At 55.1% G+C, this 17,616-nt stretch overlaps 1 protein-coding gene across 1 annotated transcript; it reads left to right on the top strand.

Moving 5' to 3' along the window:
* The first annotated feature begins 1,815 nt into the window (after positions 1–1,815).
* DMKN (dermokine) lies at positions 1,816–15,798 on the top strand. Its single transcript, XM_035725016.1, has 20 exons — positions 1,816–2,335; positions 2,598–2,813; positions 2,914–2,970; positions 3,233–3,283; positions 3,442–3,498; positions 4,086–4,142; positions 4,749–4,850; positions 5,073–5,123; positions 6,451–6,498; positions 7,151–7,204; positions 8,341–8,388; positions 8,593–8,640; positions 11,101–11,157; positions 11,456–11,503; positions 13,162–13,209; positions 13,329–13,370; positions 13,715–13,783; positions 14,808–14,831; positions 14,939–14,986; positions 15,675–15,798. Exons 1-19 carry the CDS (start codon positions 1,958–1,960, stop codon positions 14,984–14,986), a joined length of 1,503 nt encoding a protein of 500 aa, XP_035580909.1. The 5' UTR covers positions 1,816–1,957; the 3' UTR covers positions 15,675–15,798.
* Positions 15,799–17,616: the final 1,818 nt, after the last annotated feature.

The following is a 17,616-nucleotide window of genomic DNA, read 5'->3' as shown; positions in this document are numbered from 1 at the left end:
GATACATACCACGGTGAAGGTGGTATCCCATGAGGGAAGTGTGGGAATGAATCTCTGAAGCAGGGAGCGCTCTACCTCCAGCCCCATGGTCCTGCCCTTGGACGCGGAGGCAGCCGGCTCAGGGGCCGAGGTGTCCATCAGCAATCCGGAGGCCTCAGATTTACTCCTGCCCCCCTGCCCCTGCCCTCCATAAGGCCCCAGGGCAAAGCCACCACCAATTCCATCCAGAGAAGAGTGAAGGTTTTGACAAGCGGGGGGGGGGGGGGGGAGGTCTGAGACAGAGGACGAAAGAACGTGCTGGGAGCAGGGTTTAGAAGTGGAGCAGGCCTGGGCTTGGCTTTGGCTCTACCACACACCACCATTCCCCTCTGAGCCCCAGATTGTCTGTCTCTAAATGGGGGGATACTAAGACTATCTGCCAGGGCTGTGTGAGCCTTAAAGCGCTTGGTCCGGCGCTGGGCACACAGAGCTGTGGATAGACTGGAGCTGCACTGACAATTACGATGATGGTTACCACTACCACCATTATCACTGTCATTAAAGAGAGGTGGAATAACAGGGAGGTAGTAGGTGCCCAGGACAGACAGGGGTTGTGTTTACATGGTGAGAGGTGTTGGATGTTACAAGTTGGGGTGCGGGTGCTGGGGTGGAGAGACTGACTGAGAGACATTGGGAAAGGCAGATGGAAACCAGCCCCTCCTAACTTGGTGATGAGTTCCAGTGATACAAGGCCGGCGACGAGTGGGAGGCCCAGGGGTCCTGGGAGCAGAGAAGCAGCCGGGTGCTGGACAGGGCCGAGATGGGGAAGATGCCTGAGCCCTGCGTCCTGAGCTGGGACGAGGAGAGGGCCGTGCTGCTGACCTGGGGCCCTGGAAGGGGGTGGGGTGGGGGCTCACGCTGACCCCTCCTCCCCCGCTGGTGCGGCCAGGCCCTGGGGAGACTGGGGGTGGGTGGGGCGAGCAGCAGTACCGGTCCTCTCAGGAGGCTCTGAGCTCACACACGTGCCCCTGTGGGCCAGGTAAACAGGATGGGTGCCTGGGTCAGCTGCTCCCTCCCACTCATGGCCTGGGGGTGGCTGGCCCGCCCAGTTCCTTGCTCCGCACCCAGCTTTCTCGGCCAAGAGCAGCCCCAGTGCTGAGACGCCCTGATGACCCCTCTCAGGCTGGCCACTTCCTTCCTTGGTACCTGGGGTCCGCGCGGAGGGCAGTCTCACAGCTGCCAGACTCTGTGGGCTGGGAGGTATGGAAGAGTGTGAGGACAGTCACCTTTAGGTGGCAGTATGGGAGGGAAGAGAGATGGGAGAGAAAAAGGCCGCCAAAACTGAGAGAGCAAGGCCAAGAGAGGGCAGCTGCCGCTCATCCCGGGGCCCCTGAGCCAGGCTGGCTTACCCCTCGGGTGGGTCCCGCCCCGCTGGGCTCCCTACGTTTCCCTCCCGGTTGGGTCCCGCCTGGGGTTCCCTTCTCCTGAGACCCTCCACCCCATCACCTCGAGGAGACACCAACCAACCATCTCCTCAGATGTCCCCATCCCCACCCTGCGCCCCAAATTCCTGGGGTTAGGAAATCGGAACACTTTGGCACCTGCCTTATCCCATTCTGTCCCCCCTCCCTGATGCTTGGGCTCCCCTCTCTGTTTCAACACAGACTCTCAGGCTCACAATTACAGCTCATTACCCTATCGGTGGCTGGCCCTGAGTCACGAGGGAGGGACTCTGGGCTACCCAGCCCTGTCCCCGTCTCCCAGGCCACGGTATAAGGAGTGGTGGCAGGGAGGAGACTCTGGGAAGGCAGGGGAGTCCAGGAAAGGAGAGAGAAGGCTGCGGACTGAGGGGGACAGCAGAGGAAGTCAGGGGGCAGAGCGCAGAGGAGGGCACACGCAGGCACACGGAGGGGGAGGAAGGGCAAAGCGAAGGAAGCTCAGGTGGGAAGAAGACGGGAGGGAGAAGAGTGAGGCAGAGATGAAGTCACAGGGCTCCCTGGCCTGCCTCCTGCTGGCCCTGTGCCTGGGCAGTGGGGGGGCTGGCCCACTGCCGAGAGGAGGGGAGAGTGCTGGAGCAGGTGCTGGGAAGGCCGTGGGACAGGGGGTGGGAGAGGCCATTGGAAAGGGGGTGGGAGAGGCCATTAGCCACGGAGTCGAAGAGGCTGTTGGCCAAGGGGCTGGAGGGGCAGCCAGCTCCGCAACCAGGGAGGTCATGGGCCACAGCATGGGGGAAGCAGCCCATGCCCTTGGAAACACTGCGGGTGAGGCTGGCAGGCAGGTTGAAAACATCATTCGACATGGAGGGGATGCTGTCCACAGCTCCTGGCAGGGGATGCCTGGCAGCAGCGGTGCTCGGGTGAGTAGCTGGCAGCTGGGTGTGGAAACGGGACGCTGTGGGCAGTTGGGTTGAGAATCTTGGGAATCAGTTGGAAGGATGACTGGGTCTCTTATTTGTGGCTATCTGGGGTGGCTTCCCTCCATGTGATGATGCATCCTTCTTCTACCACGCTGGGGTCTCCCTCTACCTGCCTCTGCCTATGTCCTGCTGTGCTGCCCCCGCCCCCCATCAGAGAGGGGGTAAGGCACACACACTCAGTGCAGGTGTGTTGCTCTTGCAGGGAACCAACGGCCAGCCTCCATCTGGAGGCCATGGCATCTTTGGCTCCCAGGGTGGCTCTGGAGGCCACAGCCAGGGCAATCCTGGAGGGCCAGGGACTCCGTGGGGCCAGGGATACCCCCGAGGTTCAGATGGAAGCTTTGGAGCCCACTCTCAGGGAGGCCCATGGGGCCAAGGAAGCAATGGAGGGTCTTTCAGCTCGGGCACCAACGCTCAGGTACAGCAACCACCCCAGCCCCGAGGCTTACAACCTCCTGCCCTTCAAGCCCACGCTCTCCACACCTCCCTCATCTTTCTGTCCGTACCCCTCTCTGCAGGGGACTGTGGTCCAACCCGGTTACGGCTCCATGAGAGGCAGCAACTCACACACAGAGGTAAGGGGAAGAGTCAGGAAGAAGAGGGTGTCCAGGTGCATGTGACAGAAAGTAGGAGAGACGAACAGGAAAGAAAGAAGGATGGGGGTTGAGGTACAAGGCAGACTGACAGGGAAGAGATGGGTCAGGAAGAGGGGAGGGAAGGGGCACGGGCACGTGGGGAAAGAAGGCCAAGCCACAGGAAGCAGGAGAGCCTGGCCTGTGGCGATGGCTTTGACCCAAGTCTGGAAACTCACCCATCCCTGGAAACTTTCCTCCGCAGTGCACCAACCCCCCGCCATCCGGCTCAGGCGGAAGCTCCAGCAGCTCAGGGGTAAGGGGACAGGCCATCAGAGGCATTTTGCGCAGGGAGTCGACAGAATGCCGGCTCCCTCCACTGCGCACAGGAAATATGCTGGAGCCAGAGAGGGAGGCGAGGGAGGGAAGCCAACACTCCTGATGTTCTCACTCTGGTCTCTTCCTGCCCCTTAGGGAGGCAGCGGCGGAGGTGCCAGCGGTGGTGGTGGCAGCAGTTACGGGCCCAGCTGGGTGAGTTCTGCTCCTCTGCTCGCCATCCTGGGGCTCCTCAGCTCCTGCCCCCCACCTGCCCGGCCCTGCCAGGCAGGGTTCCTGACACAGCCGGGTGACGCCCCTGCACAGGTGCCTGGCCTGCGCCCGCCCGCTTGGCTCCCTTCTGCTCAGCTGCGCGCGGGTGGGGACGCTCTGCCTCCTGGCTGATTCCCGCGGCCGCGGGGCAGATCTGACTAGAGAGGGCGCTGGCAGAGGGAAGAAGACAGGTGGACACAGGAAACCGGGCATCGGCCTGGGAAGCTCCCAAGAGAACGGGGGCAAGCGTGTTGCACACACGCAGAGACCAGGACACGTACGGCACTGTGGTGTAGGTGACGCCGATAAATACAGGGCACATGAGGGGTCCGGGAGGAGACCATGGCCGGGCAGCCACAGAGCGTGGCTCTCCCACAGAGGGGGCCCCACAAAGCGGGAGCACAGTTGGCTTCCTTGGGTATCTGGGAAACGTCTGCGGCAAGAAGAGGGAAGTAACGAGAACGAGCCAGGTCACATAAGCTGCTTTAATTTACTGTTCCTCATACTACCTGCTTTCCCTCCCAATCTAGGACCGTCCCTTAGAAAATTCTAGGAATTTTGATCAAAGCGGCTATTCAGGCTCCCAGGTAAGGCCTCTCTGGGTCCCTTCTTGCTCTTTCTAGGTTCCAGGAGAGGGAGGGGTGAGGAGAGGCAGGGGGCGGACCGAATGAGCCCCTAGGTACCACCGTCAAGGCTCTAAGACGTTAGGCTCCAGAGGCCTTTTCACTTCAGGCAGGTGATGGGGGGGCGGGGGGAGAGGACAGCAGCTCAGAATCCCCAAACTGTCCCACATTTCCAAATACACTTGGCCACACCTGTCCCTTGTGCTCCGAATTACTGCCTCAGGGGCCGGCTGGCTCAAGATGGGAAGAGATGGAGGTTGGGCAGAAGGGAGTAAACAAATCATAACACCCTGGCAACTATCTGGTTCCCGCTGAGTCCCTCTAAGACGCTGTGTGGAGGGGCGCCTGGGTGGCTTAGTCGGTTAAGCGGCTGCCTTCGGCTCAGGTCATGATCCCGAGGTCCTGGGATCGAGTCCCATGTCTGGCTCCCTGCTCGGCGGAGAGCCTGCTTCTCCCTCTCCCTCTGCCTGCCTCTCTGCCTACTTGTGCTCTCTCCCCGTTAAATAAATGAACAAAATCTTTAATAATAAGAAAAAAAGTTGCTGTGTGGACTCTTGCTTCCCCTCCTAGGGACACAATACCGGCTCTTCCTGGGGTAGCAATGGTGGCTCTTCCTCCGGTAGCAGTGGAGGCGGAAATGGCGGTGGAAGTGGCGGCGGAGATAAACCCGGGGTGAGTGTCCGCTGAGGGCACACCTGCACAGATCGGCCTCCTTTCCCTGAAGGGGAGGGGAAAGAAGGGGTGCTACGGCCCCTCGGATGATGGGGGAGCTGGGAGAGCACCGGCCAGAGCTGAGAATGGGCTGAGGTGGGGCGGCTGCAGGCTAGCAGTGTGGGGGCTGGGATTGGGGTCTCGGTGGCAACAGAGGGAAAACTGTCTCCGTCTCTCTCACAGTGTGACAGCCCAGGGAATGAAGTCCGCATATCCGGAGGATCTGGGGGTCAGGTGAGAGCCAAACTTGGGATTGTGCCCACTCCTGCTTGGCGCCACTCCTAAGGCTAACCTCCATCCCGGCCCCGTCTGTGGGGAAGAAACCAAACGCATACTCCTACAAATATTAACAATCTCCAAAGTAATAATTGCAAATCCTTATGTGATGTGCCTCACTTTATACCGTGGATGGGGCTGTGAAAAATTACATAGAAACCAGTCCTTTTTAGAAACATAATCACTTCAAACGACCTACACCTACCTGGCCGGTGAACAGAATACCGTGACCTCTTTAATAGCATTTGGAAACTGGGTTTGGAATGGGTACACTTCCCTCCTAGTCATTCTGGAAATCTGGGCTTCCTGTCAGCACCTGCAGCACTGACAAGAGGACGTGTTATGCTAAGGTCCCCACGAATCACCTAGAGGTCTTGTGAAAATGCAGCTTCTGAGTCAGCAGGCCTGGGGTGGGGCTGAGATTTTGGTTTCTCCCAGGTTCGGGCAAGGCCGATGTCCGCTGGTGTGAGCGCAGCCGATGGGGAGAAGGCTCCCTGAATATTAGGCTCCTTGGATATTAAGGATACTAACCTCTGTGGGTAGACAGGTGTTAGGAAAGCTCCCGGCTTGTAACTCTTTTCTAGTGTTTTGTGTATCAAAGTCTTAAACAGGTAGTCAAATATACCAGTCTCTTCTTCTACGGTTTCTGCTCTTGAAAAGAAAAGGGCCTCAATTTTCTTCTGGAACTACTAATACATCTATACTTTCATTTTTTCTATTTAACTCTTTAATCTATCTGGGCTTTACTTTGCTGTATACAATCTAGTCCCATTCCTCAGTTCGGCTAGACTTGCCCCACACTTTGGATCAGAGCTATGTGCTCTCGAAGGGAAAACCGGATAAAAACAGAAGGGGGGACCAGCAAGGTATAACTAAGTGCCCCCTGCACCCCCCCAGATATTTAACTGGTGTTCCCAGCCACACACATTGAATTATTTACACCACTGATGTACGATGTCACTTGTAAATACCTTCATATTTTGGGAAAGCTTCTGGGAGTTCTATTTGGTTAAACTGACTCATCTGTTCTGTGCCGCTGCTTTCTTTATGGTACCTTAATATCTGCCAGTACAAGTCCTCCTTTGTTGCCTGTCTTTTCCAAGTGTTTTCTCACCTATTCTTAAACACTTATTCTTCCAGATGAATTCCAAGATTATTTTGACCAGTTCCAAAAGAGAATTCCATGAGGATTTTTAGAGGAACTGTATTAAATCAGTACATAAAGGTGTAGGGATGGACCTAAGATCTAAAACAATGATCTCTGTTGCACTGTCTCATCCCTCAGGGCTCTGGAGAAGGACAGGGAGGCTCCGGCAGCTATGGTGACATCAGGGTAAGGAGATGACCGGCCTTGAGGGTAGAGACTGGTGGCGGGAGATGGGATGGAGGTCAACTTTGCAGTAGCAATGCTAACAGTGCAGATAGTCCCGCACCGCAGGCTGGTCTTGATCTTACCTCGGGGAATTCATCTCAGTCCCGGGAAAGTGGGACTCAAGAGGCACCTCCCTCTAACTTAGGAGGAGAGGAACGAGGTGACTTCTGTGCCACTTAGTCTCCTGCTGATTCTCTAGCCAGCATCCCCTTTCTGACCAATTCAACACATCTGCCCAGACTGTGTCCCGCAGTCTGAATCAGTTCAGTCCAACAGGCTGGCTGGCTTCTGCCTCAAAATCAGGGGACAATTCAGATACTTTTGTGGCAAAGGCCCTTCCTGTTGGATTTTGGGCAGTTTGCAGAAGTGAATATAAGGAGATGGTTATGTCGCCAATAAGTATTGTAAGTGAGCAATAACCCAATCCACAGGAAGTTGAAAGAAGATTTTCCAGGGAGAAGAGCCTCTCTTGGGGCTCTGGGAAATCTTCTGCTATGTTCGTGCGTCAGTCCCCTGATTCAGGAGTCCCTGGCCCACATCCTGCTTGCCTACCCTCTCATCCTGCATGTTACCTGCTTCCTCAGCGACTCTTCTCCATTTTCTCTCTCCGCAGGAAATAAGCAAAGAGGGCAGTCGCCTGGTTGGGGGCCCCGAAGACAATTATCAGGTGAGCAGGGATGGCTTTAGGAGAAGGGGTGGTAGAGTGTGGGGACAGAAGGCTAAGGGACGGGGAAAAGAAACAGAAACCTCAGTATCTTCTTGCAAGCTGCTCTCTGTGGTGAGTGACCACCAGGAGACCAGACAGGGGTCTGGAATCCCTGTCTCCTTGGTTCATCCATTCTCTCCCTTCTTCAAACTGTGATCCGCACTGTGTATTATCACTGCGAGGGGAAACATAGCCAAAAGTAACAGGAGAATGGTCAAGGGGCTATTTTTGGAAACCATACTTAAGAAGTGTTGAGAAGGGGAAAGCAGTGACCTCTGAGTTAGAAGATGGGGGTTCAGAGGACAGCTGTCCTACCTGTCATCTGTGCATCTTCAGGCAGGGCAGTTGACCTGAGCCTGGGCCTCCTCTTGGGTAAAATGGGAACGGCAAAACCTACCTTGCTTAACCCCACAGTTACTGCAGAGCTTTCTGCACCATAACCAGAGCAAGGTGGCTCAGGATCTGGACACTGGAGTCTGACAAGGAGACAGATCGTGAGGCACGCTGCTGGACAGCTCTGAGTTTGCTTCCCTCATCTGTCAAGTGGAGATGTCTCCTGTGGAGACACAGGAAATGTGGCGGGATAAGGCACTGTGCTAGGTGCATGGTGGGGCTGAGTACACATTAGCTCCCAGCAGCATTTTGGGGACAGGCTCTGGGGGAGGCAGAATAGGAATATGATTCAAGGGACTGGGCAGGGTTATTCTAGGAATAAGTGGCAAATCATTCCAAGAAGGTGGGATTTCCTAGCCGCTGTGTGAAAAAGGAGAGGAGGTAGCTTTACACAGAGTACACAGAGCTTGAGCAAAGGCAGAGATGGTGGGCCAGGAGCAGGCTGATAGGTGGCATGCATGACAGGAGGCACAGGGCTTGGACAATAGTCCCCCCTTCCTACCCAGTGGCAAAGGGTCCGGTGGAAGAGGTGACACTCTCAGTGGGATCAATACCTTGGTGATTGGAGGCATTACCCCACCTTTGGCCGGGACCATGGTGTCAAGCAATCCCTGCCTCCCCTCCTGACCCCCAGAGCTTCTGCCCCTGCCTTTCGCTCACAGGGTGAGTTCCTACTCTCATCCCCTTTCTCTTCGGTTCCTTAGAACTCTCAGACGTCTCCTGGGCTCTTCAACTTTGACACTTTCTGGAAGGTGAGTTCATGCAAGATCTCTCTGCTCACTCTTTGGAAAAGCAAAGCTCTGGCCCTCTGCCCTTTAGGCTGAAGTCCTCTTTCCAGAAGGACTGAACATCAGTGATGGCCCCTGACCTCTTGCCCGGAGGCCCCGAGCCAACATTACATTACAACTCAATTTGCCATTTTCCATCTTTTTTTTTTTTTTTTTTAATCTCTGCAGAATTTTAAATCCAAGCTGGGTTTCATTAACTGGGATGCCATAAACAAGGTAAGGGCTGGAAGGCCGTACCATTCGCTCTCTGTGGGAGAGGGAAGCAGAAGAAAGCTAACTGCTAACCCCCCGAGTGGGGAGCTGGGGAAAACGATGGTGGCGCTGGAAGGGCGTTTTGTCCAGTGCTTAAAAAAAGGACAAAAAGAGGAAGGAGGCAGAGCTGAGAAGAGGGGGTGGTTTGGAAACAGCTGGGAGTCCAGGATGAGGAAGGAATGGGCCTCTTTCATGTCTCAGTGTGCAGACTGAACAGGCGTGAACCTCAGTTTCTCCAACGAGACCTGGAAGGTTAAGGGGAGAGTGAGGAGGCCTAGTCCTCAGGAAACCAGAGAGGTAGCAGAGGCAGGGTAGGGGGCAGGACTGAACAGTCAGGAGGCGCTCAAGGTCCCCAGGAGGACTGACGCCGGGAGAGAAGGGAAAGGAAGCGATTGTGTGCCCGGTGCCGGCTGCGTGCCAGGCGCTCTGGACCCTGGGTGTGCGTGAGTTTAGGAGGCACTCGGGGCCCAGAACCCCTCTCTCCTTCCCCCCCACCCCTCCCATGTTCAGGGGAACCCCTGGCCAGGCTGATTTGACACCTAAATAGCAGACGCACCTCCAGAGCAGAGGCAGACCAACAGCATGAACAAACACCAAAGGCAGAAGTTGCAATTGACGGCCCACTGATGTGCTTTGTTTGATCCATTTGTTTTTTTAATTTTAAAGACACTGTGAATCAGTTGCCAAAGTTTAAAAACTGAGAGGTTTTATAAAACACTCGGAATTCTGGCTTCTCTTGAAAAACGAGGCAATGCGGGGCTCTCTTTCCTCCAGCTCAAGCTCCTCTGACAGACAAGAGCTGACTAGCGGCTGCTTCTCTCCAGGTGCCACAGGGCGCTGCCCGGCACAGTCACCCCAGCAGCTGGGCTTCGGACCCTTACCGTAAAAGAAGGAAGACAAGGCTCCCTGCCCTCTAAAACTTGTGGGGGAGACAAGGTGGTGGTAGACAGGGAGGTGAAGAGAAAGCCCTACCCTCAGGCAAGGCCAAGTCTGCAACTCGGGGAAGAAGGTGGGAGAGTAAAAGTGCAGCGCGGTGCAGGTTTGGATGAACTAAAGGAGCCAAATGGACTGTTTCTGCTTTATTTTTATTTTAAAGATTGTATTTATTTATTTGTCAGAGAGAGAGCACTCACAAGCAGGGGGAGCGTCAGGCAGAGGGAGAGCAGGCTTCCCGCTGAGCAGGGAGCCCATGCGGGATTCGATCCCAGGACCCTGAGATCTTGACCCGAGTGGAAGGCAGACATTTAACCAACTGAGCCGCCTAGGTGCCCCGACTGTTTCTGTTTTAGAGAGAATGGTCTCTGGTAGGCGCGAGGCTCCTTACCATGGAGCTGGGGTAGATGAGGCCCCAGAGCACGAGGAACTTAGGGTCAGAGGCACAGACTGATACTTCCTGGGGGCCAGGAAGGCAGTGGACATTCTTGCACATCTGGGGGGAGGGGCAGTAAAGGGAGCGCTCACAGTTAGGCAGGATCCATTTGGGGCAGCTCCCCCAGGAGCAGATCTAGGAAGGGGGGGGCAGGCCAGAGATGGGCAGAGAGGAGAACAGAAGGCCCATCGTCTTCACAGGGAGGGAGCTGAGCACTGGGGCCAGTGAGCAGGGACAACAGGGAGACTATATGTAACAGTTCTTGCTAAGTGTGAGGTGTTCCATCCCAAACTGGAATATCTGGATTTGGCTGGATGACAGCCATGGGCAAAATGATCCCTGCAGATTTCAGGAGCAGAGGCCTAATCCATCCCTGACTTGGCCAATTAGGCCCTGAATTCTTATTCCTTGAGCTCCCTCTTAGAACTTATTTCTTTGCCCAGGACCAGAGGAGCTTTCGCACCCCGTGACCTCCAGACAAGGAGCTACCAGATGGATGGGAACCCCCCCACCCCTTCTTAAAACCCCACTACCCCACCACTAATCTCAACCCTTACCCTTGAAATAAACCGTAGCTGCCCCACACTTCCGGTCTCTGCTCCTTTCTTATGTCTCCATTGTTGTTCCAGGGGGGTTTGGAAGGATCAACCGCAGCCCCCGTAGCTTTGGCAAATGGGCTGGGGGTGGAAGGGCAGGTAAGAAGGCGGGAAGCCCTGGGGGCAGGTCCCGGTCCCGAGGTTTGGCTGCAGTGAGGTTCTGCCAGAGGCTGGGGAAGCAGGGAGAGTGAAGAGTGTGGTGTGTGTGGGGGGAAGGGGGGCTGGTTAGCAGCTCCAGAGATCTAATCTCTCTCCCTCTGCTTCCCCTGCCAGGAGCCAGGGTATTTATTCCACAGCAAAAAGCAGTTTCCTGGTGTCTCTAAAAGACACCCAGCTTCTCCCCAAACCTTAGGCACGATTACATTCTGAAGGCTGAGCAATGGTGGTATCAGGAATAGGGGTGTAGGTGAGCAAGGGGCCGGGCTTCCTGCTCACCTGCACCCTGCCTTTCCTCTACAGGGCCAAGTCCCGCGCCCCAGCACACGCGCCCTGCTCTACTTCAGCCGACTCTGGGAGGTAGGAGAACTCTCACTTTTCAGAGGACTGGGGATCTGGTCATCTGTCCCTCTCCCCACCTCCTCAAGCTCCAGCCCACCTGTCACAAAATTCGCCCTCTTTTCATTTTTGAGATGGGTAATCTCACCCGAATACCATCAGAAGTGCTAACACCCTCAACCTCTGGTATGCTTATCTTCATCTAACCCCAAACCACACCCAGGCACCAAAACCCATTCTTGCACATGAGCTTGAAACTTCCCAACAAGTTGCCACACTCCCCGCTCTGAGGCCCACTCATGTCTTCTCCTCCCGCTAGGATTTCAAACACAACACCCCTTTCCTGAACTGGAAAGCCATTATTGAGGTAAGAGTGGCAGAACCTCTCGTTTTGGGATCAGGAAGTCCAAATCTGGGGACATGGGACCTGGGCTCTTGGCAGTGGCTTGCATTCAGTCCCTGTTGCTTACCTTCCCTGCTGAGAGAGGGCGCCTCCCTCCCTTCCCACTCTCCTCCCTTTCTGCAACACTAAGTGGGGGTGGGGTAGGAGAGAGGAGCCAGTGAGTCACTAGAGAAGGAGTAGGGTGGGCAGTCCTCCCTAGGATAAAAGCTGAAGCCCAGGGCTGGGGCCTCCACAGGCATAGGAACATGAAGCCAGCCACTGTCTCTGCTCTGCTGCTGGTCCTGCTGGGCGTGGCCTGGCTCCCGGGGAGCCTCAGCTGGGTGGGTACTGCAGGGTGAGCAGGGGGAGGGGACACGAGATGGGGAAGAGAGGGGCCTGGAGCTGGGGTGAACTCTCAGAACTGGGAAAGGGGTGTTAGGGAGGAAGGCTGAAAGGAAACAGGAGGCAGGAGGGGAGCAGGTCAGGCCATGGTTAAGCGTGAGCAGGTGCAGAAGGTCTGAGTATCTGGGTTCTGGGAAGGAGGGGTCCTGCAGAAGGCCACATCTTAATTCTTCACGGCCAGTGGCCTTTGGGCACTGACGCAAAGGTTGCCCACTCACTCATCTGTGTGGACCGGGCACATGAGGCTGGACAGGTGGTGCCACGCAAAGGGGGAGGTCAGGGCCCTCCAGGTGCGTGTTGTCATGCACTCATGAATAACCAGTGTGGCCGTGTCGTCTGATGGAAATCTGATTTTTAACTGTTCACAACTGATTTGATTTAAAAATGCAGGCCAAGCAAAAAAATACCCGGAGGCCTGTGGTCAAGCAGTTTGTGACCTCAGTGTTAGGGCTAAGAGTGGGGCTAAAATTCAATGGGAGTTAAGTCAGAGTTAGGAGGAACATCCTAACCCTGTGTGTATGTGTGTGTGTGTGTAGGGGGGGTGGGAGTGGGGGTTCCAAGTGGAGAAGGGGTGGTCGCAGAAGCTAAACTCTCCCGCTGCTGCTAATTTTCCACTTGCCCTGACTGGGGGTGGGGGTGGGGGGAGATGGCCCGTGCACCGGTGCTGTGTCTCACGTGGCTTGATGGGCTTTCTTGCAGTTCTCCCCTCTCTCTCTCTCCTTCGGCCCAGTGCCAATCTAATCACTTCACTTTGCCTGTTTGCTGAGGATAACAGGCCATCCTTCCAGGAACCCTATGGGAACAGTGTTTGTGAACAGGAATTATAGGGCTAAGGAGGGAGCAGGGTTTGGTGTCGGCAGAAGGTGGGTTGGGGCTGAGGTGCCGTGTCTGCCCCAAGGGAGCCGTGTGGGCCTCGCTCACTTGCCATTCCTGCTCAGTCCCAGGCCGGCCTGCCGAAGCTCCAGATGCACGGCTGGGGGTGGGGGTGCCTCGCTCCCCAAAACTGAGTGTAGAAATCTGTCCTGCATCTATCGGGGTCATCAGTGTCCTCCAGGCTCACTGCCTTCTCTGGAGGCAGTGCTGATCCTGGACCATGGAGAGTGGTGCGGTGGGGTGCGTGGGTGCTGGTGCTCCTATGGGAGGGCAGAGCCTAGGCAGCAGGCTGCTGGAGCCCCGCGAGTCTGGCAGGGCCCTAAGGACCTTGGACAAGGACACCCTCACGGCGGCTCTCTCCCTTCCAGGGTGCTGATGCGTCCTCGCTCCAGAAGAGGTCGGGCAGTGCCAGTCAGGTGAGTCGCTCTGCCCTCAGACTGCCTTTGATGGCCCCAGGTCCCTCTCGGTCTGGTTCTCAGGGCTGGCCAATCTGAAATTTGCTTTCCTCCACACCCCCATTCTGTTGTTCTCTCAGTCTGGCTCGGGACGGCAAGAGGTGGCCGCTGTGACTTCTAAGGTAAGACATCTCTGCCACCTGACCATCTGAATCAAACCTCACTCATTTCCTTGGTCTCCTGCCTTCATCTCCCGAGTAACACTCGAGGAGCCGGGAGAGGTACCAGGGAAGGGGGAAGAAGGGCCATTTGGATTGGGACTGTAAGTGAGGTGAGACCGTGGGCTCTGGCTGGCGGAAGGAAGATTCTATGGAAAAAAATGCATGACACGTGGAGTGAAGGCGGGGGCATAGAGACAGGTCTGGCCCAGGCCAGGAGCCAGGATATTTATTCCACAGCAAAATGCCCTCATCCTTTCTCTTCTACCAACACCCTGCTCCCCCCGCCCCCTGGCTTTTTCCCACAGAACACCTATAACCAGCAGGTGTACCCTACTCCCTCTGGTGGGCAGAACGCAGCCAAGATCCCCTCTCAGGTAAGACTCCAACTGCCCTCTTTCCCCACTGGGGTCTCTGCATGGGGGGTGAGGGAGGGAGGCTCTCCCGGCCAGGCTTAGCTGAGGCTGACTCCTGTTCATTTTGAAAGTCATGTCTCGCCCCCTGTGTAGGGAGACTCGGGCTCCCTGAGAGCCATCTGGAAGTGGAGGGTGGGAGGTTCAATGTTCTCCACACCCACCCACTCAGAAAAGGTTACAAGGGGGCAGCAGCTGTGTCACATGCCCTGGAGGAAACTGGGAACCAACATCCTCTCAAAGAGTGATATACAGCTCCAAAAAAACTCACATGACACACAGCAAAACTAGCAGCCTTCCCATGTTCTCTCCACCTCTTTAACTGCTGACTTTCGTGGGGGGTGGGGGTGGGGGGCAGGGCGAGAGGGGGGCACACTAACACTTAGGGGAGGCTTGCCCAGAAACTTGTGGTTGGTGGGGAAATTAATGCTTCGTTCCACAAAGGAGATAACAGAAACAAAACAGAACAAAACAACTCTGCGACTTGTTTCGTTCAGTTGCAAAGAAAGCAATCTTATAAATTCAGTAAATGAACATGCTAAATACTAATTATGCTGGTGAAGAAAAAACGGGTGCTATTTCCCTCCATCTCTCAGAACAAGGAAGCCCCTAGCCTCAGGGACAGGACTTTCTGCTGAGAGATCAGGAGTCACCTCCTGACTGGAAGCCGGTAAAGAAGCAGTTAATGCTGCCCGTGGGTATCCGCTCGCCAATGGTTGGTGGCCAATTTCTACCCATCCACCTAGCAGGCGGAAGGACACCTATCTACCTGTCTACCTTCTGTTCACTCTACTTGGCCAGTGTGTGCTCATCTTGGGTAAATGTACTTAGGATGATAAATCTGCTTTGAAAGAAAGTCCGTGGGCTGCATGTCCACAGTGAGACCCAAGGACTTCCAAGATAATCTGGGTCTGAGCCTGCCTCTGGGCCCCGAAGACATGGCAGAGGTCACTGTAGCCCCACATCACCTCCTCTGATCTCTTTCCAGGGGGGAGCCACGCCTTCTTCCTCGGTGAGTAGTGGGGCAGAGAAAATCTGGCTCCTGAGAGAAGGGGTCTGGGGCCAGAGGGTGTGCAGGGCCAGGGCCATGGCCACTCAGACGTTCTCCCTGTCCTGCAGGCTTCCCGGGCGCGCCCTGGCCTGCTGCAGTGGGTGAAGTTCTGGTAGGTGAGTGTCAGAGTGAGCGGTGCAAGCCTGCATCCAGGAGCTGAGGCACAGCCACCCCAGGGGCAGGGCTGGGATCTTGGCATTCGCTTTGCTTTGGGTGGATGTTCTGAAGGCATCGAGAAGGAGACCCCCCAGCATGGGGCGTGGAGAAAGGCTCATCAGGAAATGACCAAGGACACTCGGAAAGCACCCTCTGAGCGCTGAGTGAAGGCCTGCCAGAGGCGGGGCCGTGCAGGGACAGCCATAAGGGGAGGTGGAGGAGAGGGACGTGACAGAAGGGTCTGGGGGAACTGCAGAGAAAGGCTCAGAGGCAGGAAGAAGTGAGTTGCCAGTGGGGAAGGGGCAACAGATAAACTTGGCAAAACCACAAAATCTGTTTCAGGGAGAAGCAAGGGTAAGGGGATGCGCAGGTGAAACAGGGAGGACACCAAAAAACTGGGAGCGTAGAGGCTGGATGAAAGGGTACCCGGTTTAAACACATTCAGGGGCAGCCACATTCTACTATTTGCTCTTTCTTTTCCTCTAGAAAATTATTTCCAATCATAACTGAGGCCCTGAACAACATCAGCCATCAAGGAGCGCACCTGTGCCCCGCCCCCAACTCTCTCCCTGTGTCGGGCCTGGTCTGGGTGCTGACACCTGTTTTGTCCAGGTTGAACCTGATCTGTCTGTCCCTCGTTTCTTCCAGCTGCACTGGGGGGTCTCCTTGTCCAGAAACCTCATCGGCTAAACCTGCCACTTTCTTCACCTACTCTGTTTTGTGACCTGAAGTCACTGTGACAGTTCTTCAGGAGAAGCTTCCTACTTTGGGGTTTCTTTGTGGAAATAAAACATGAATCTTATTTCCTTAAGATTTCTCATGCCGTGTTCTTTCATGTTATCCTCATGGCCCGGATCAGGGAGAATGGAAGTGATCTAGGGGCAGATAATTTGCCTTCCTGCTGAGAGTGGTATACCAAATGGGGGACCGAGAGAGGTTAAGACCTGGGTGGTCCTGACAAGCAGTAGCTAGCTGATCTCACTGTGCCTCAGTTTCTCCATCTGTAAAACATCATCTTGGCCCAGCCTGCATCTGAATGCCATGCTCCCGGAGCTGAGGCACTCAAAGGTGTTTTGCTAGCCTGAAAAGGCAACAGGGAAGTCATTCACCTCAGGAGGTGGCAGTAAAGAGGCTTTTCAAGGGAGGAGGCCAGTCCCAGAGGGTCAGGAAGGGGGCAAGAACAGGGGCCAGGGGCTAGCAGAGCACATGCCTCAGCCTTGTAAACACACAGTGGTATGGATGAGGCCATGTGCTCGGGAAGTTGCGGGTAAGTGGATCATACCCAACCCAGTGCCTTATCATATGCAGTGGCTCCGTGTCTCCGGGATGCAGAGGGGGTGGCATAAACTTCTACCCCATTAATGTGCCAAGGAAACAGGCAGGGGTTCTTGGCGCAGGCCGAGGCCAGGCTCATCCCAAGCGTAGGAACTCTGCAGACAGGCCTGGAGAGTCTGCACTTAAGAGTCTCTGAGTCAAAGTCCCATCAAGGCCATATCATGTGCCCAAATTAGGGAGCCCTCACCATCATCCCCGACCTCCCTGTAGGGACCCAGGAAGTAAAAGGAGAACAGGAAGCACCCTCTTAGTGTAGGTGACTCCCTCGGAGACTCTAAGTTCCCTGAGGGCACAGCTCCTGTTTGCCTTGGTCATCGCTCCATCCATCCCCAGCACTGACCACAGGGCCTGACAAAGGGTGGGCCTCAAATAGTTGATGAATACGTGAAAAAAAAAAAAAAAACAACAAAAAACAACCTGGTCCAAAATGAACTCGGGGGAACTGTCTTGATCAAACCCGTCTGGGTGAGAGAAAGATGAAGACTATTCCTTTGCTCTGCCTCCTACTCTCACTTTTGTCCTTAAATTGAGGCTACTGCTTTGGAGACATCATTTTATCGTGCTTTGCTCTATTGCATTTTGCAGATATTAACGTCTTTTACAAACTGAAGCTTCGTGGCAACCCTGCACCAAGCAAGTCTATTGGGACCAGTTTTCCAATAGTATTTGCTCACTTCACGTCTCTTGTGTTACATTTTGGTAATTCTCTCAGTATTTCCAACTTTTTCATTGTTATTATATTTGTTATGGTGATCTGTGATCCCTGATCTTTGATGTTACTATTGTAATTATTGTGGGGCACCACAAACTGCACCCATATAAGACAGCAAACTTAATCCATAAATGTGTGTGTTGACTGCTCCACTGACTGGCCGTTCTCCCATCTCTCCCTCTCCTTGGGCCTCTCTATTCCCTGAGACAACAATATTGAAATTAGGCCAACTGGCGTGCCTGGGTGGTGCAGTCAGTTAAGTGTCCGACTCTTGATTTTTGGCTTGGGTCCTGATCTCAGGGTGGTGGGATCGAGCCCCATGTTGGCCTCCACGCTCCGCAAGGAGTCTGTTTGGGATTCTCTCTCCCTCTCTCCCTCCCCTACTCGGGAATAAAGAAATAAATCTTAAAAAAAAGAAAAGAGGGGCACCTGGGTGGCTCAGTCGTTAAGCATCTGCCTTCGGCTCAGGTCATGATCTCAGGGTCCTGGGATCGAGCCCTGCATCGGGCTCCCTGCTCAGCGGGAAGCCTGCTTCTCCCTCTC

Source organism: Zalophus californianus, chromosome 17 (assembly GCF_009762305.2).
Source record: "Zalophus californianus isolate mZalCal1 chromosome 17, mZalCal1.pri.v2, whole genome shotgun sequence".
NCBI classification, from domain to species: domain Eukaryota; kingdom Metazoa; phylum Chordata; class Mammalia; order Carnivora; family Otariidae; genus Zalophus; species Zalophus californianus.
This window is presented reverse-complemented; position numbering and strand designations above follow the sequence as displayed.